The following is a 20,761-nucleotide window of genomic DNA, read 5'->3' on the forward strand; positions in this document are numbered from 1 at the left end:
TTACTACCAAGTTTTAAAACATTTATTTCCTCACGTTCAGGCAATGCTCATTCAGTAAGAGAGGAAGCTCTCAAATACTAATTCATATGGCTGTGGATGTTATTTTGGTACAATTCACCAAAGTCCCACTCCCTGCTTTGGAATCATATTCTTTCTTATCTAACAAGACCCTCTGTTTGGGGCAGATAGGGTACCACAAGCTTGTGTGTTACACCAGCTTATAACGTGCACACTTAAAAGGAGCAACAAGAATGAAACAAGTTACAGTATTAAAAAAGAAATATATATAGTTACAAACAAAAGCACCCTCAATAATTTTGAAGTTATGACTGGAATTAAGTTTATATTCTGGATATTATTATTATTATTTCTAAATACTACTACTATTACTAGCCATTCTGGAATTAGTCCAATATCCCAAAAGACATTTCTGAATACATGTGAATAACGGTCATTTCTGTTCCTTGAAACCACTTGATTCTAATTTTGGGATGCAGCTTTGTAATCATTTTCATATTGTTCTAATTATTATTAACACCTCCTTCCTATAAAGTGAATAGGAGAGTGTTGATTTTTTTAACACTACCAATAATTAGCTGCTGATATTTTACACAGTGGTTTTGTTAATCTGGTGACTTATTTCTAGGACAATAAAATATTTAAACAACAAAATATTTATTTCAAAAGGTTCACAGCACTCACCTCTTCTAATGTTATTTCTTTCTGCAAAGGGAGTGAATTCAGAGGGAAGGAAAGGACCCCAGATTTCTCCGTTTCATTTTTATCTGCCAGCTGAAACAGTGTAAAAAGTGGTAGGGATGCACACATGAAAGGTTTGTCATCTCTGTAACTCATTCTATTAAGAGGGCTAGTTGATTTCACTGGTTACTTAATTTTTTCTTCTGATTTCATTAAGGTTAATGACAACATACAGGAGGAGAACATTTACCTCTTCTGGTAATACGATTTCCAGTCTCGTCTGGTCATTTATGATGCAGTGAAATATGATGATGTTAAGGCTGGGTTCAGAGTCCAGCAAAATCTTTTGGCTTCCTTCATGAGATCCTTTCACTATAAATGTAAGCTCTTGATCTAAATACAATAATGGAGGAGGGTGGGGAAGGAGGGAGAGAGAGAATTTTTACCATTCCAAGAAAACAGACATAAGGAATAAAATCCACTTCTACTCTGAACACTTTCTGTCTGATTTTCCTGACACCATGGTAATTAAGTAGAATTCAGTAGCTGAAACAGATATAAAACATCAGTTTAAAGGCATTTTGGTCTATTCACATTGAGCAAGACAGTCATTTAGTTGATGTCAGTCTCTTCTGGTTTGTTATGTACGTTTTATTGTAAGTTACAATAGTCATAGAATCATAGAATCATCAGGGTTGGAAAAGACTTGAAGATCTAGTCAAGTGATTCAAACACAAAAATCAAGCAGTCTACTTGACACGTAGCCTCACTGTTGCTAAAACTGAAACCATCTGTCAACCCAAAGGCTGTGTTCCTGGCACAGAAAAGGCTTTACATTTACAGAGAGATTGTATGCTGCTCTGTTGCAAGATCAGGGCCAAGAGGCGTAAAACTTGAGGTCACCAGCCTTTCCTCCCCATGTTACATTTCAGTCTGAATCTTCCTTTAATGCAACTCAGCCATTGCTATCATTTTCTCTATAAAGTTCAATTTTCATTTCATTAATTATCTCAAAACAGCCATGACTTTTTGAGATTTGCTCCATAAGCAGCTTTACACAAATTACTGTTTATTTGAATTACTTAAAGACTAGTGAAGAGACCTGATATATTTATTAGAAATACATTTTACAGCAAAGTTCTGATTTGGTAGTGGCTTCTGGTTTGTGCAAACCCCTTTGGTACATTTTTACATTAGATTTAAGGTCTTACGTTTACCATTTTTGCTCAAGCAGCAACAACAACAGAAAAATCTCTTTCATAACCCTGAATGTGCAGAAACTTTGTACATATTCAAACCCAAATTAAACATACAGGGTAAGATTTCCACATATTAATTGCACCATAATATTAAAGATCCAGCTTAGCTAAAAATTTTCATTTTGAAAGAGCAATTAACAAAGAGAAATGAGGATTCTTTCCAAGTGTTCGATTCTAGTATAAATGGCTCTATTTTTGCATCAAGTTAGGATTTGGCTTGGAAAGAAATGCTTGACTAACATGAATTTTGACAGATACAATCTCTCTGCAAGGTGGGGCATGGTGAAACCAAGTGTTATGTGACACAGCTAAAGTAATAGATTATTAATTTTTCAACATCTGTTGTAACAACTGAATCACAACACAAAAACAATAGGTTAATGAAGCAATAACCTCACTTGTGGATTGCTGCTTCAGCTTCCCTGTATCCACTCTAACCTCCAAACAGGAAACCTCACGTGCCTGGAACAAGAGAAGATAAATGATGATTGAGAGAAGGGCAAATGTGATTGTAAGTGATTCATACTGTTCTTAACCAAACCCTCTAGTTCATCAATGAGCAATATAATTGTTATCTATTACTATGTGTTCAGATAACAAAGGCAATAGTGACAAGACATTTTGAGAAGTTTGAAAGTAAAGAGGAGCAAACAACTTGTGAGCTGCTTGAAGTTGGAAATACAGATAAAAAAAGATGAGACCTATTCAAAATAATATGTGTATTGATATATGAACTAATCTTGTGAGCATGTTATTTCTTCATTAAACCCCTGATAGTTATGGACGTAATGAGAAAATAATGCATAGAAAATTCAAGTTTATAGAAGAAAATAGGTGGCACATGTATGCTGACAGCAGCCTTACAACATGCTATCAACAGATCCTTTTTCTCAGTAGGACTGTGGCTGCTAGTACTGGCTTTGGGACACAGCACAGCATTTCCAGAGTTAAAAATATGAACAGATTTTATGCAGGCAAGGAAAAGATTGTAAAAAATATACATTACCACTAGTACTCCATTAGTAATAATGGCATCAGGATAGTCCGGACTGAAAAACAAAATGGAAAATATAGTGTCATGGGTTGGACAATTCAGGTAAATATTTAAGTCTATGAGTTAATACATTACTCATTTTCCCTATCAACTTCAACATTTCTGACTCATATTCTCACTCAAAAATACTTTAAGACTTTTAGCAAGCATAGTTTTGATGACAAGTTGAAAGTTTTTCCATCCACCCATGACAGAATATGCAGCTGGGCTTTAACTCCAATGGGGTTTTTCTGCTTTAGCAAACCATATAGTGTATTCTGATATATGACATACTGAGTCTGAGGAGAGCTGGAGGTTCTTACATCCATCTTGATTGTTTTGATCATACAGTTTTATGCATGTATGCGTAAAAGTTTTTCCACTTATCCATCTAGGGACAGAAGTGGGTTCATACACTGCAGACACCAATTATTATATTCTTAAGTATTTTTCCCCTCAGAAAAATCAGGCGATCTCTCATTAAGGACATCTTATACCATACTATTTTATTGAAATGCAGATGTAAATTCATACAGTACCTCAAAAAAACCCCAAAACAGATTAGTCCAAAGGGAATACATACATACATAAATAAAATCATGAAGATTGAGCAGCAACTCCTCAACCTGCTTCAGATAGTATGAGCTATTTATTCAGACCTTACAAGCTATGGATTATAGACTCAGTAGCCACATATAGTTATATAGTTGAGATATGTGTTTCATTTCAGCTGAAAAGAGGCAATACCCTTCCTTTAAAATCAGATAAATGACACTGTTATCCATTTTAAGGGAAGGTTTATCATCTCTGTTAGATTTCAGTACAAACACAAATGAAAATAACTTTAAAAATTTTCTCATGACAAAGAATTCTCCCAAAATTTCAAAGCTCACAAACAATTTAAAATTTCAATTCCAAATCAGTATTTTCCTGTAATAAAAAGATATGGATTGGCTAAATACAGTGCAAACCACTCAGGAAAAGCTTTCAAGTAAAAGAAAGAAAACAAACAAACAAAACAAACATGCAAAGAAATGTGCTTAAATATGATTCAAGTTTTGTTTCAAACAAAAAATTTTGCACTTCATTGCTATTTCGTAGTCAAATAGTTGTAATGTTACATGACATATGGTGTCACTGTCTTCAAATACTTCATCAAAAAATGAAGAAAAGCACAGAAATAGCATGGTGGATATTAAAAGATAGCAGCCTACACAGCCTGGTAAAATGAAGATGGAAAGACAAGAAATCTCTCTTGATGGAGGTAAATACCCATTAGAGTGTGCTATTATTTGATGTACTGCTATCAGCAAAGTATAAAGTTCTGATACTTAAGAAGTCCAAGGCATGACCTTCAAACAGAAGGAACTGATACAGTTGGACAGAATGGTTTGGAAGGCTCCTGGGAAGAACCAGGACAACAGAGGTATTAGGCACCAGTGGCTGAGTTCCTTTTGGCCATCTGTGGTCACTGATACAAGGAAGTCCAGATGCTATCTCTTTTCAGTTACTCTCCACATGTCACCTGCAACATTTATATCTTGAATTTCAAGGCTTCTGCTGGTTACAGCATAAGGAGGATGTTTTAAGAAGAGCAAAAGCACTGACTTCATTCTGAAGCTTTGAAATTAGCTGTGGCTAGAAACACAACTAAGCTGGGTGCAGAAGAGCTCTCACTATTCAGATTGGCATGGACCTTTGTATTTTGCCTGTCCATGGCACAGAGAACATCCACTTCTCAGGACTTGGCTGGTAATTTCCCTAACAACTAACCTGTTATTAGACAGCCCTTATTACACATACTAACATTCCTGTTCTCTCCTCCATCACAGTTTGTGATTCATGGCCTTTTTTAATGCAGACCTTGGTTTTACTGTGAGAATTGGGAGCATATTATAGCCTGTGACCCAGGAAGCCAGGAACAGAGACCCTGGTCATCTTTATTCATTAAAAGTCTATCAAAAGGGTACCTAAGACTGCAGCAGACTTTGTGAGTCAGGAGATCACTTCTCATCACCTGGTATTCATTAAACTGTTACCTCCTCTTTTTCTGATCATGCTTGACTTACAACAACACGGACAATATTGTAGGGGACGTTACAGTTACATGGATTCTTAGATTACAGGTCACATTTAGAGTAGACTGCTATACATGAGGGATCATCTTTCTCAACATACAACCTTTGCCTTCAGTACTCTTTGAGGCCCTGTGGCTTCTTGCCACAAACACAAATGTGAGCAGTACATTTGGCCCTCAATGGATGGAGACTCAGCAATGCCTAAACCAAATGGCTAGTGTGATCTGCTGGTGGGGAAATTTCTCAAAATAACACAGCAGAACTATAGAAAGAAAAAAAAGACTTTTATTTTCTAAAAATTATGCTTTTGGCATATTTTAATAATATTTAAGTGCTATACAACTTTTTGTACACCTATTTACATTTATTTGTAATAAGTGGGCTTTGTTTTAAGCATCATCTTTCACATTTGAAATACAAGAAAAGGGAGGGGGAGGCGAGATGAAAAGTTGTGTTAGAGTGGTCCTTCATTCTTCTAAGAGATGTTTTAGATGCAATTCCTCAACTTGGAACATCTGAAAGATAGAAAGAGGCCAAAAAGAAGATCAGCATACCCAGCAAATACCCTGGGGCCCTCAGACCTCTCCTTGGACACTCAAAGTACCTTTTAGTTCAGTAGAAGTCTCTTTGGAGCCCCTCAACACCAGATGTGGGCTTTACTAGAAGTCAGAGGGGAGGGGGATGTTGAGTGAGCGAAGCCACCTGGTCAAGCGGGATCCTGTCTCTGTAGCAGTTCTTGGAGTCTCGTGCTGGTTCTGGACCCTACCAGTGGAAACACAAGGGAGAAAGCCACGTTACCATTGATAATCATCAGAAAATTACACAGAAAGCACTAAAGTACTCAAATCAGCAACCTGTGTACAACGACCTTACCTTTTCTGTCACTGCTGCTCGAGGGCAGCAGCTCTCATGCCAGCTGGGCTCATGTTATGGGCCCATAAAACTTTGGGCAGGCGTTTTGCAATCACTTGGCTTGGTTGCTGGTGAAAAGGCACTTGGAGGAAGGAGCATGCCTTCCTCTCTGTGTTGTTAGAATCAAACATCTGGCTTTCAATGCCTGCCATGTGCAGTGGCAGAAAGATGAGCATTTGCAGGTACTGCAGGAGTGGTGCAAGACTGAGGCAAACTGAGAGGGGTTTTTGCAGTTGTGGAAACCAAACTACCAAAACGAAGGCTTTCTTCCATTTTAAATAAAAGATAATGGGAACGAATGCACAAACGAATTTCATACAGCCCACCAGGATATCATGAGGGAATTTTCCCAATGTTCTTTGATAAAAGTAACTCAAAACCCAATTCTTGCAGTGACATCAACAGGCAGACAAAAATAGGAGTCTCAAAACCACTACTGTAGGTGCAACCCAGACAACTTTCTTGGGCTGGGGTCACACTTCATGTGTGATATTGTTTATCTGAAATGCTGGAAAGAAAGAACAGGCTAATACAGTAAACTTTGCAGTTGATAAAGTCTGGAATGAAGATGAAAAATCAGTGAAAAACTACTTCAGATAGTGTCAGACAAAATGTACTGAAGGGAATGATTACTAATTTTAGAGACAAACTGCCATATTTACCTCCAAAAAAGTATATTTTCATTGCTCCCATCACAATATCAGATTTGTAGAAACTGTACCCCATGGTTAGCTTCACTTCTTGTTAACACTACAGGTGGCTCTTCCTCTCTGAAAACTACCTCTAATCTCTGTCAACACTTCTCCCATCCAGCAATGCCAAAAAACCTTGCCAAAACCTGCTGAGCTTGTTCAGCACAGAAGAGGTCAGTTTGGTTCATAGCTTTCTGGTGACCCATCTCAACTACTTCAGTCTTTCAGAACTTTTTAGGGCTCTTTAGTATGCCACTGGTAATTGCAGTTCCCATTGTCTCCAATTCTAGTGCACAAACCCTTCCATCAACTACTCTCAGCATCACACTTTTCTATGTTGGGGGGGTGGGGGAAAGCCCTCTCAATATCCTCCCAAGATCACAATGTTTCATCAGTTCAGATGCGGTTACAACTTTATTCCAAACTTGACTGATGGGCAGAACAGCAATGACCACCACACAAGTGCAAGAAATGAAAATAAGGCATTGTAGGGGAAATGTTTATCTGCCTTCTGACAAGAAGCCCATTTTCCTAGAGAAGTATCTTTCCTTTTCTCAGTCCTGATGGGACCTCACAAGCATATTCCCTAGCTTCTGATGCAGCTGTTTCTTGCCTTTGCATGTGGGGTTTTTCAGGACACAACTATTACACTGGTCACCCAGATACCACACTGTGAATGAAAAAAGCAGATCAGATGCTTTCTTGCTATAACAATCGAACCATGACTGCAATTAAGTTAAAATTAAGTTAAAATCTCTTCCTTGGGACTACCAAAGATCCTTTTTATTTGTATGGTCCCCCAACCATCATCTTCCAACCAGTAGAATTCCTAAGACAGAAACTTCAGAAATTGCTGAATTTCTGACTTAATCTATGTTTCCAGGTCCGATAGAAGAGTTTGACAGAGCTGGCACACACATGTCCCAAGACAAATTCCAGCCTCTGTCTCCATATGCAAACCCACTCCAGTACAACATCTAAGCCAGACAACCTACCTAGACCTCCCTCAACAAGAGACAGAATTATCAAGAGTGTGTACCAATTCCATAAGCCATCCTCTAACTTGCAAACAAATGAAGACCTTAGGTCATTTGAGATGTCTACTGGAGCTGCCTTCCCCACTGCCATTACTGGTGTTGGGACCCTGGTGTGATAGGCGTGCTTTGTCCTGTCTATTGACATCTAGGCTTGGCACTCCTTTTATGGGTCAGAACTTATTGAATATTGTGATTATCATCATACTTCCTTGGATATTGATTCAATGACAAAAAGAGAACAGGACGAAGTTGGTGGCCAGGAGGTACCAGTCAAACAGGGCAAAGGTGACATTCTCAGATATTCAAAATCTTTAAAATGTGTATCCTGAAATCCTAGCTTACTAGACATAAATGAAGACATCTAGATACTTTTTTCAGAGACCATAGATTTGAGAAGCACTGTCACATATCAGCCAGGTTTTCAGACTATTTCTATGTTAAATACAATAGCTTATTTAGAATTTAGGACTCTACTCACGTGTTCTGCAATGTGAACTCCACCTCCAGCTCCTCACGTGCCTGAAGAGAGGGAAAAATGAAAGAAATTTATATTACTTACTTTTCTTCATAGCTTCCATTGTACCAATTATGTATAATTTGTAAAATATTTATTTAGAATACCACTTACAAAAATTCCCAGAGCATAAGAATAATTGGGGAAAAAAAATATCAGCAAAACCACAACATCAACAAAAAACCAAAAAACCATGCCAACTGAAGATACTGAGTTTTAAGGGGCTGAAAAAGCAGTTGCTAAAACTAGGTTTTTGAGGTCTAAATGCTGTATCAGCATGGAAACATAGGAACTGCTATTCTGCTAAAACAGCCATATTCAGATTAAAATTCACAACACAAAAAGAATTCACTGCTTTAATATTATTACAGTTGAAAGAGACTGAAAATTCAGAACTTATACCAAGAGCCAACAAACGAGCTAGAAATATTCAGAATTAAGGCACCAGGTATTTCTTTCTAGCTGGTTCCATCCTAGATTTTTAGCGTGGAGATTTTTCATAACAAAAAAAAAGGAGGGAGCCCTTATACAAGGATTTCATTTTTTTCTTGTAATTTCAGCAAAATCCCTTTAAATAAGTTTTTCCTAACACAAAACACCATAAAAGGTTTTATTTAGATGAAAGAATTTGCTTTGTCCTCACCAATTCTATTGCTCACCTGTGGATTCAGCTGAAACTTCACTCGAACAGTACGTCCTACGGTGAGTTTATCAATATCGAAGAGAATTGTGCAGAGTTCATCATCCCTGGTGACTGTGTCTTCGTCACAGACCTTCAGTTCCAGCACATTCTGCACAAAGAGGTTAAGAATATCATGGAGTTATTTCTGTAACTAAGAGTTCCATAAGGCAGGAAAATCTCAAGTCTAAGTCTTTCTCCCTCCTCTAGTTTTAGAAGAAGGAAGAAGCAGAAAGAGGAGCAGAAAATGGAAAGAGATTTGAGAGTATTAGACTTCACATTACTGATAACTGTACACACACAAAGCAGGCTTGTCTGCCTGGGGAAATTAAACACGACAAGCAGGTCATGCAGAACATTCATGAATTTGTGATAAATAACTGTGTTAAATCATAGAATCATAAAATGGTTAGGATTAGAAAGGACCTCAAGGTCATCTTTCTACATCTATTGCAGAGCATAAAGAATGTTTAAAGTATTTCTTTTCCACCATACCTAGAATTAATTGATCTTACTGCTATTTTTATGTGACCTTTAACTTGGATTTCACTTTTATGTATCAAGATAGGGAATAGGATAATAAGGCCATATTCTGCAGGGCATTTAATTTCTTCTCACTGCTTCAGTATAGTAGATGCTTAAGTAACAATGGAACAGAACAATACCGAGGAGGATGTAAGCAATATATTTTTTTTCTGAGGAATTTTTAACACCTCCAGAGTTTGGAAACTAGGTGTATATTTATTGGTTTATTGTAGTTTTGCTTTATCTATTGACTATCTGGACACAGAAAATTGTGAAAACCATTGACTTCCACAACCTTGATTCTGCGGTCGACCTTATAGCAGAAAGCTTCATTCCAGACAGGGTTTTTGCTGTTCCTGATGGTCCTGGTCCTAACCTTCTCAGTTGAGGCAGTAGGCAGCCACAGTGTCACGTAGCAGTCTGAAAGGGTGACTGTATAACAAGAAGATGAGCAGAGTGATAATACATCCATAAAAAGAATGATTGCACTGTGCACATTTAAATCTAATAAGACAAAATAACATTGCAGGGGCTGTAGAGTGACTTATTTTCTATTTGAACATTTGACAAAGTTTAAGAAGTTCTGCCTTTCTCAGCAGTCCTTTTGGAAAAAAAATGAGTTTCAGCACCACAGTGGAATTGTTGTTCATCCTTTTCCTTCCTACTACTCTATCTTCCAGACTGAAAAAATCCTGCTATGACTCTTGTCTGAAGAAGGAAGCCAAGACTGCCACAAAAGACATACACTGCTTCCATATTCTGACCTCCGATTTTGGGTTTGGAGGGAGAACCACCAGGGCATGAGACTTGCAGAAGCTTGATACAGGCACCAATGGCTTTTTTCTCCTACCTATAATGCAATCTCCCTATTTCACATTTGTAATGCACAACCAGTCATCTGGTTCTTACAGCAACCTTGTGAGTCAGAAGGGGTCAAATAATTCAAGACATAGTCAACCCGGCATCTTGCTAAAAACCTGTAACAAAGTTATTACATCATATTACGTACAATTTTCTTCATGTATTTCCTCTTTCTCTTTCAGTAAGAACTACAGATTTAGGTTTCTCTATCAGCCATTTTTTTCCCAAGCTGTGCTTGTGGGATTAACAGTCAGCAAAACTTTGATAATGAGTGTGGAAGGAAAGCATTTCCAGAAAGTGGCCTTGGCCAAACCTGATCAGAAGAGCATGATGGATCAGATATTCAGCAGAAGCACAAATGAAGGCAAATGAAACTGTAAATGGATAATGGCAATTAATGCTACAGCTTCCTTTTTCAAAGGTCTTGAGACACACTGATGAATTACTTCACAGTGGTAATGTAAGGATTAAGCAATTAAACACACTGAGAAAACTTGAATGACTTGCCCAAGATTCCATAATGCAGTCAGGATCCAAAGCACAGGATGGATTTCCAGGCCTATACCCAAATCTACTAACATTATTTAAAATCACCTTGTTCCAGAACAAGCTGAGGGAAAAACTCTCATTTTTCACTAGAGAAGTAAACTGGAACATGAGATCAAAGAGGAAAGATTCACTTCAATGAAGCACAAACACTTCACTAATGAGAAAATACAAAAAACTAACCCAAACACTGACAAAGAACACACCGAGATTTAGTCAGAAAAGCAACAAAGTTCAAGTGGGGGAAATAAATGCTAACTCAGAATTGTAAAAAGTAGCATACTGTTAACATTATAAACAGGTAGAAAAAGGATATTTCCTCATAGTCAAAAACACTGAGTTTTCAAGGAAAACTAACCAAAACATTTGTCCTTTCAATGACTCAGAAAACGTAAAGACTGCCTGAAATATCCTTCCAACTGCAGACAAAAAATGAATGGGTTTTCCACATTAATTTGGGTTTCACCAGAAAACAAACTTTCTGCTGAGAAAACAGAAAACACTCCTGCTGAAAAGTTTTCAAATCTCTCTGCCAGATACACTTTAAACAAATCCTTGGGATGCCCAAATTCTGAACTGGAGCATCTCAAGGGGCTAAAGATATGATATCTATCTGTTCCTGAGACCAGAACACAAAGTAATAAAGCACTATGGTGTGGCAGATATGCCGAGAGGCTTCATGAAGACAGACCATATGACTCACTCTGCTAAGGAATGACTGAGAGCAAGATATTCCTGAGTAGAGCAGCCATAATGGGTTGAAGCATAAACAGGCAACCTCCTGGAGTACACAAATGTAGATACATTTGTGCACGCAGGTTTGCAGATGCAGTCGCAGTGACTGCCTGGTCAGATCACATATTCGGTTGGTGCAAATCACCACACAGGCATTTGAACATTTGGATTTTGTTAAATAAAAAGTCATGCAAGCAACTATGAGCACACAAAATGTGTGCTTCTGTACATAAAATTAAGTTTTTAATCTGTAAGAAACCCAGAACTTTATCTCTCACAAGGTGCTCTCTCTCCCTAATGCATCAAATGCCTTTTTCAAAATGACACATATCACAAAGCAAAGCAGTTTGATCATCTGTCATTTCTAGAGTAAAAAATATGAACACATAAGCAGTTAATAAACCATTCAGCAATTCAGAGCAGAATTTTTAAAGCTGGAAAATAAAAGGAAAAAAAATAAGCACCATAGTATTACATTACAAAAGATGCAGAAGTAACCCAGAATACCACAAGTAAGTGCAGCAGAGATTTATTCCCTGATACTAGTCATTCATTCATAAATACTGCTGTTAATCACAACTTCCGCATGTTCCAACCACATCCCTGCTTCCAGAAACCATCAAATCCAACCCCAGATAAGTTTTCCCTCTACTCTTAACCAATCACACTAAGAAAAAAACCTCAATATACATAGCAGATCAACTAAAATTTACAGCTGGTTTCCTTAGAAAATATGATGTATGAAATTTTCTGTGTAAAAACAAAAATATTTAAAAAATATATCTTTTAAGAAATGTTCAGCAAGATTTTGGGGAATATATTGTAGACTTTTCCTCTTTGTTGTACATATTTCTCTTTTATTCTAGTGGTCTTTAGATTTAAGTTTTCTTTTTCTCTTTGCTTGTATTTCACCATTTTCTTTCATGCCTTTCCAGCCTATTTAAACAGATATTTTACCATTCAAATTTCCCCATAGGAGTGACTCAGTGGCATAATAGCATTTTGTAAAGCACCTGAAGAAGCCTCAGTGCACCCAGAAGGTGGGTTATCGAAGATCCGCGTGTGTGGAACAGAAACTCCTCAATGAACTGGAAAAGTCAGAATTAAACCAGTGCCTCCCCTGTGTGAGGAATTAAACCTGTCTCCTGAGTCAGTGCCACATCTGGACAGTGAAAAGACCATTCTTTCCACCTATTGCATCCTCTCAGTGAGGATTTTACTTTCAAATCTGTATCCATACTCTCGTTCAATAAGCCGATGCCACTAGTTTGCAGAGACAAGTTACAGAGCTTCCACAGCTGGATATCATCAGATGCTGTAGACTTCCTTAGTGCAGAGATTTCTTCTGTCTTGAGCTCTTTCACTGTTTACTAATGGTTCTGTGATCTGGCTTTGAGATTTTTCTCTTGTAGCCTCTATTCTGGATATCCTTTTCTTGCTTTCCCTTACAGTCCCTCACCTAAAGTACTTCAAAACTCTCACAGTAGTGCTTTGTTTAGTTTTCTCTGACTTAAAATGCTCTGTTCTGCAGGTTAAACTCCCTGACACACTGGATTTTCTCATCTCTTCTTATATATTTATAAATTTTGTGGAAGTAATGGAATGTGTTGCTTGTGCTTCTGTTCTTACAGGATTTCTTACTACTGCTGATTTTACCTTTGCACCACCAGTACTCTCCTTTCTTCTATCCAAAAATCCTTTAGGAAACACTCAGGTTTCCTACTCAAAAGTACAATAATTTTCATCATTCAAAGAACAGCCCTCTGATGAGCAGCTAAGTCTGATGCCACAAAGGTAGGAAATACCTCTCGGAGTGAGATATGAAAGAGATCAAATGCACCACCTTGATGGAGTTAGTCTCTTTACAGTATAACCATAAAATAATTCTTGCAGACTTGCAGCAGCATACCTTTTTATTCCCACACAATTTAAGAACAATAACATTGACCCAATATTTTCTTTACTTGAAAGAATTATAGGAAACATCCAACAATAGCAGAAATACTCACACAAGTCTGCCTTCCGGGCATTCCTCACTCTTAGTATTTTTACAGTGAGCAAGTTGAAAGGAGATACTGGTCTCTGCATGACAATTCAAAGAAAAAGAAAAAAAGAAATAGAAAAATACAACATTGAGATTAATATTACAGTCTATAGTAACAGACTACTGGAACCTTAAAGCTCTAAGGATGTAGATAAAACAAGGTTTTTAAGGTTGAGCCAATATCATTTATCAAATCAACTGCAGAAGTTGGAAAAAATATACAGATTTTTGGCACAGAACCCTGTTCAGGTCTGAAATAGAAGCAACAGATTTCAAAACCACATATGAGTTGACAATAGGTGCTAAGAATTTGATTTGATAAAGATAGCTTATTTCTAACACCACCCCATCATTATCACAATGAACACCCCTGCAGCACATGCATGGATGTCCTCACCTCTTACACACCACTGCCTGCAATATAACAGACTCCTGGACACAAAAAACACAGAGTAAGCAAATAGAGCTGAGCAACTACCATGTACCAGCAAAAGCTCCTGCACCAGCACCAGCTCACACACACATCTTACAAGGCAGGTGACAGAGATGAGACACTTTGCATGAAGACTCTTATCCATCCCTTATCTTCAGCCCTGATACCCAATAGAAAGCTACAAAACTCTTTCCAGAGATGATCTTGTGAATTAACTCACAACTTGAAAAGATATCAGACACCTTGGGCTCAGACATATTAATTCCATGATGCCTCATAACTTCCATGGCTCATACTAACATGCCTTTATATTCCTCAGAATATAAATTGACTCTTCCCCCATTTCACCTGGAGTAACCAGTTGACATCTTTCTCACACTAACATCTCCTCTGTTTCATATGTAACATCTTTCCTTTTAAAACCAATGTATGTACACTTGCTTAAGAACAGTATTTAGCTTTGAGTCTACTAATTCTATTTTAGAACAGAAACAGGTGTTTTGTCTCCCAAAAGTTTCCCAGTCTAATAGTGTCCAAAAAACCAACATGAGTTTTATTACTTTATGCATTTGAAGTGCCTGTATTAGTAATAAGCAGCAAAAGTTAAAAAGAATGCACTGATAATAACTATTAAAATGTACCTTTATGCATGCTACATGTTTTCCCAAACCATTTGTCTTTCCAACTGTAGCACAGATCCTGAAGTGTTTCACAATGCCTTGACATAGTGTTAAGCAACCGAAGGGATGGCGTGACATTGCACACTAACATAATACAATGAAGCAGGTCCTTGTCCTCACCCACGAAAACCTTAACACATTTGAACAATCAGCAAAGATGAAGCCTCCAAGAAACAGGCTGGGTAATCCCTGGCATATCTTCTTGCACTGCCGTTTGGGCTGGCAAAAAGCCTGAAGATCAAGGTCACTGGGATAACAGTAGGAGGGTCAGAGCAGTCACTGATATAAGCACATTTGTTCTTAACCTGTCCAGACTCTAGCACAGGGTACAGTTTAAGGGTGCAAAGATTGCAAGCACTTGAATTCTCAGCTGTGGGACATTTTAGCTGTCTTAAAGAGTATATCACACCTCTATTTGCTCCATTATCTCAAACATGGCCACAAACAAAAACTTGGACAGGCACACCTTGAAAGAAAAAGTAACGGTTTTGAACAAAAATTTATAATTACGGTTTCTATTAAAACCATCTGAAAGAAATCACACCCAGACTATACAGCTGAATTGCCAGAGCTACTTTTCTCTATGCATTGAATAGACCTGGGTAAAACACAGAAGCACTCCTAGGCACAGGGCTCAACAGCTAAGGCTTGTCTAAACCTGCCAAATCTGCCGACATGTTTGCTACACTTATGCTTGGTCCCTGCTTTCCCACCCAATAAATCCTAATTGCTTTTGTCCTCAGCAGTGCTGTTTCATCTGAAGTGGAGCATATCTTTACTCAGGAAAGATGTGGCTTTTATCCCTTGAATACAAAATGGACTTGAACATGAAGTTCTCCATCCCAGAGAAGTGCTATAATGACTAGGCCTGACACCATTTTAAAGGAATATACCTTTGCTCAGCTCTTTGAAAATGAGCATCTAGACTTTCATTTTGTGGTATCTCTCTATCTGCCTAAGTGACACACAGAGATAGGATTTAAGGAGAGTGTTCCTATGCTCAGTTGTCCCTGTTAGTTAGATGTACCTATTTATGCAGTTCCCTGCTCAGCTGTTACAATTCCCATTCTGCTGTTATCTAACTCTCCAAGCATATTGAACCAATCTTCAGTGCTTTACTCAGGGTTGTAGAGTCTGTTCCCTTACCAGAGACTTGGAAGTCAGACCTTTTAGTTTCTAACTTTTAGGTATCAGAATGCTTTGTCAAGTCTAGCTGTCAGCCACGTAGTCACACAGAAAAACTACTGGGGTATCTTGTATCTTAAACTGGATAATCTGCTGGTAATAGGCAGCAACTTCTACATCTTTCCCTTTAATGTGATGATGACCATATCAGTCTGGGTAAGTTCTGAGGCTAGCAGCCTTCTAGGTCAGTTATTATGAGCCCTTTGACTTTCAGCTTCTGTATTTATTTTGTCTGAGACATGATTGTTACCCTCATGAGCCGGAAACACAAGCCAGGCATTTTAATAATCACTGTCAAAACCTCCTAAACACATAAGATTGCAAACACAGGACTTGGTCACCCTATCCTACGTCAGATAAAAGTTCAATTAAGTCTTGTGGCAAACTTGTGCAATCCTTACATATCTAGTCCCAGGGAAGTCAATAGGAGTGTTCACATACATGGGTGCTCATCCCTGTGAATAAGACTTACATAACTGAGCTCTAAAACTGCTCAATTCCAAACTTAAAAGTCTTTTATAGACTATTTCTTTTCTTGAGGAGACTAGAGTGAAATACATACAACATTCCCAAGGTACATCTAGAGAAAAGCCGGTTATCAAAGTAAAACAGTGTGTCGGATCTATTTGGAGCAGTTCACTCTTCCCTTAACTTTCTCTTCAAAAAGGAATAGAAATTTCACTACTATAAGTACTATGAAAACCAACAGATAAAACACTTTGCCCTGTCAGAAAGCGAGGCAGGACTTTAAAACACAGATCATTGTTTTGCTTCTTACCTGGGTCAGGTATGTGCCACCTTTACACTTCAAAGAGTTTTGGAGCCTCAAGGACAGGCAGTATTTCATTAGGTTACTATGGCTGTCACCTCAGGCAAGGTCAAACGCATAAGAAACACTTCTGCTTGTACTGTGTGTTTTGCATTTATTCCAGCCATTTTAAAATATTCCATAGCTGGGTCTTATTAAGTCAGTGGAAGTCACTGGGGTTGTGCCAGAATAAAACCAAATGGAGCAGCAGTGACTCAAGGCCTGTTTCTTTCCAAGAGCTATGTAAAACTTGTGTGACTTCAGACTGCAATTTTCATGTAATTTTTCTTCTCTTCCTGTTTTCAGCTCCACAGCTGGATTTGCATGTTAGAATAAATCCACCTCTTAGAAGAGAAACCGAGTCCAGCATTTCCACAGCTCAACATAGTTTTTTTCTCAAGACCACGCTAATCTGTATAATTTTGATACAATACAGTAATTTGAACCACCTAAAAAAGTGTTGCTTTTTTTGCCTGTCATCTTAAGGGCACTACCAACATTTTCTCCCCAGATATTTTACATATTCCCTTTAATTTCAATTGCCGCTCGAGCTGAAATCACACACATCCCACGGGTTGCACTGCAACTGACTCTGATAATGAAAGCTGTTTCCTTAAGTGATCCAGAGTAATAAAAAACAACTCAGATATACTATGCTTATTTATTTACCATAGCAAATAACAACTTCCATGGTTGGGAAAAAAAAAAGCTCAGGTCCTTCCCAGGTTTAGCCTCAGTGAACTTCAAAGAGTCAGAGCAGAAAGAAGTGGCTCTGGGTCCTACTAAAGTATATATACTATATCAGGTCAGTTCTGCCACTCTAAACACCCTAAAGGCAAGAAGCACAGTCTAAAGCCACTGAACCATACATCTCTCACACATAGGGACCTACTAAGAATGTAAAAAGCACTAAGGATAAAAATAAACCAGCTTGATCCTCTAAAGACAGGCTAGATTTATAGGTCTAAAAAGTAATGATTTTAATGATACTAGCATACTTCCTTAGGACTGTGAAACTATGCACAGAGGCCTAAACAAAATTTTAAAAGCTATTTTTTGAAAGTAGCAAAGGCTTAGCTTTACCACAGTATTTCACTTTGAACAGAGAATGGTTCTCAGGCGCAATCAGGTATTAGATGTTATCAATAACAGCAAACAACCCTGAAGCAGATCAGATTTGCCACCATTTTTGAGAATCTCTGTATCACTGCAATACTCCACATGAAACCAAAGCCCAGAACAAACCAGGCTAGGAAACCCCTCATCACTGCAGCAGTGACAATAGAATATCTTTCCAAATACTGACGTCCAGACAGTTGCAACTGATATGGGCAGGCCCAAGCCCATTGCAAATGTCTGAAGACAGCCCCATCCTGTGGCAACTGCTGTTATTCCCATTCACTGGTTCACAGCAGTTTAACTGCTATTTTTTCCTTTGCACTAATACCTGTTAGCATGAAAATATACTAATCACACAGGGAGTTTTCATTTGCCTGTGCAAAGAATTCATCCTCAGTTCAGCCTTTACAAAACACTTGATTGCTCTTTTTCACATTCAGAGATATTTGGGCACTGCTCCCACTCCTACCAGGCTGATGAGACTGGCCTTGTCAGGAGACTGAGCACAACACATTTCTCCCATAGTTTCACCTGTTCCTATGTTGCAGTTTAAACACCACATTACACAGAGAATATATTATATATCAGGTTTTTACAATGCAAAGACTACAAAGAATACTAGAACACTAAGAACAAATGAAAGCCCCATTTAAATTGAGTCTTCTTGTGAAGGAATAACATAGAAGATAAGTGGGTGCTTATGGAAAAGAAATCAAAACACAAAGAAAGGGAGGAATTTAAAAATAATATAGGCTAAGCACAAACCAAACCAGATAAAGTGCAACACCTGCTCACAGCATCACAAGCATCGGACACCAATAGAGGCCAGAGCATTTAAAGTTTACTGAAAGCCAAGGCAGTATTTTCTCTACGGAGTTGAAGTCACAGCTTGGCTTTTCAGTGTTCAGTAAATACTGCAGTACAGTTTTCCCCCGAGCCATTGAATTCCTAACATTTTTTCTGGTGATCTGCATTCAGCACTGGACAGCATTTAATGAAGGGCCAGCTAATTACTACCTACCGTTCTCACCGCTGGTGCTGAGGTGCCCGTAATAGTCTAGGAAAAACAACACAAGGCAAAGTTAAGAAAACTAAGCTACATGTTAAACTCTTCTTTTAGGCTGACATTCAACATCTCACATTCAAAGCCACACTTAGAGCTATGCTCATTGACAACACTCATTAGGTGCTTTACCGATCATCAAACCCATCACAACTCTGTGCCAGTTTCTTACTTCCTTGACATGCAGCTTTTCTTTAAGGAAGCACTATAAGTAATGTTGTTAGTCCTAAATCATAGCTTGAAAATGGAGACATGCCACGGGATTCTGCAAAAGGCTGGACTAGGAAAACCATCCTTGCAACCATGAGATCTGAGGAACAGCAAACTCTCTTTCCATGGTTTGCCCATACACCTCAAACAGCTTGCTCTGTGATCAGCTTCACCGGAATATCAAACAATTTTACCCACTCTATACTTGCTATCAGCTTCTTTTGCTTACCTCATTCGAACTTAAATTTGATCCCATTGCAGCCCCAGTTTCATGTAAGTCCAAAGTTAAAAGATACCGAGTCGTACAGCAGGCAGGAACTCCTCATGGAAATTAGGGGTGAAGGAATAGGGATTTTATGACAAGGCTCTCCTGCCCCACCCCTTCATTAGTTCCAGTCATTAGGCAGTCCCCTCCCTGCTTCCTGCAGCCTATTAGAGCACCTCAACTGAGTCAGCAGAACTAAGAGAAATTTCTTTTCTACCTACTGTGATGTTTGGAGGAGGAGGAACACGACAGCACTGAAGCCCCTTTCTGCCCAGGGCTTGCTTTCCTGAAGATACTACTGCTAATAAAAAGGTCTGCACAATTCATGCAACACCTCTAGCCCCCAAGAAAGGCAATTGTGACTAGTTAAATCACAGCTCCCAGAATAACTACACTGCCACCATCATTCAGCAGGGTGGTGGAGAGAGAGATCTCAACAGCTTCTTTCCAAACTATGAACCAAAATCCCTGTAGCAGTTTTTCCATAGCAGCACGCAGTGATCCCATCACAGTGTCACAACTAACTGCAAGACCCATGCTCCCCTGAAGCTACATCTCTGTGCTGCACTCAGTGACCTCGCCATATTCTTTGCCTGGATATTTAGTGTGTATCTAGAAAATAGGTGAATCCACGTCAAGAAGTCTCGCACTTTGATTTTAAGCGCAATGGGAAGGAAGGGAGGAGCTATAAACAGTAGGTGAAACTTGGGAGTGGAAGGGTGAGGCAGGAGAGAGGGTTGTGCTCTCCTGCGTGGGCCCAGGGTTCCAGCAGCAGTTCACCCATCCTCAGAGCTTACTTCAAAGGGTTAGGGTTAGGGTTTGACCCCACAAGCACCCTGTGGGAAACACTGAGGCACAAAACCCTCCTTGATTCCTCTTCACCCTGGTGTGCAGTGACTCACTGCCTGTAATAATAGCCATAAGTTAGCATATATGTGCAGACTGGTATATTGTGGAGCATGCAAGACCAGACTCCAGCTCTGCCACACTCTTTCCGCCTCTCTGCTTGATGACAGGCAGCAGCTACTACTCACTCTTGCATCATAAGATCCAAGTGATTATTTTGAAATCAGTCTATTCATAATAAGTCACATCATGCTGGTAAAGAAAGTAACCTTGCAAACTGCAGTGGATGTTGCCTAAATGAGTTCCCCTGTGCCACAGAGGCCAGTGCAAAACAGTTCTGCACAGAGGAAGAGAGAAGTTGTGTGTTAAAAGAGGACTTCAGTGATGTTCCTTGGACAACAAGCCACTTCCTTCAATATTGATGCCTGTGTGATAAACATATGATGACTTTTCAGAAGGTCTTATCCAAAATGTGCATTGATACTATCTGGTGGTTTCCATCTAAAGTATTTAATAACCTGCTGCTAACTCCATAGTC

General features: G+C 38.7%; 1 protein-coding gene across 2 annotated transcripts in view; it reads right to left on the reverse strand.

Annotated features, from left to right (window-relative positions):
- LOC101870756 (cytosolic phospholipase A2 epsilon-like) overlaps positions 1–19,481 on the reverse strand; it is a 31,710-nt gene extending 12,229 nt beyond the window's left edge. Inside the window, exons 1-10 of one of the 2 annotated variants that reach the window (XM_034062238.1) lie at positions 19,342–19,481; positions 18,861–18,896; positions 13,580–13,652; positions 9,724–9,860; positions 8,884–9,015; positions 8,189–8,229; positions 2,965–3,007; positions 2,357–2,420; positions 950–1,092; positions 703–792 (exon numbers count right to left, since the gene is read on the reverse strand). In XM_034062238.1, the coding sequence (XP_033918129.1) occupies positions 703–792; positions 950–1,092; positions 2,357–2,420; positions 2,965–3,007; positions 8,189–8,229; positions 8,884–9,015; positions 9,724–9,860; positions 13,580–13,652; positions 18,861–18,896; positions 19,342–19,368 (786 nt within the window). In that variant the 5' untranslated portion in view covers positions 19,369–19,481. The remainder of the gene's footprint in view (positions 1–702; positions 793–949; positions 1,093–2,356; positions 2,421–2,964; positions 3,008–8,188; positions 8,230–8,883; positions 9,016–9,723; positions 9,861–13,579; positions 13,653–18,860; positions 18,897–19,341) is intronic. The other variant, XM_034062239.1, reaches the window with a different exon arrangement.
- Positions 19,482–20,761: the final 1,280 nt, after the last annotated feature.

Source organism: Melopsittacus undulatus, chromosome 4, assembly GCF_012275295.1.
Source record: "Melopsittacus undulatus isolate bMelUnd1 chromosome 4, bMelUnd1.mat.Z, whole genome shotgun sequence".
Classification (NCBI taxonomy): Eukaryota; Metazoa; Chordata; class Aves; order Psittaciformes; family Psittaculidae; genus Melopsittacus; species Melopsittacus undulatus.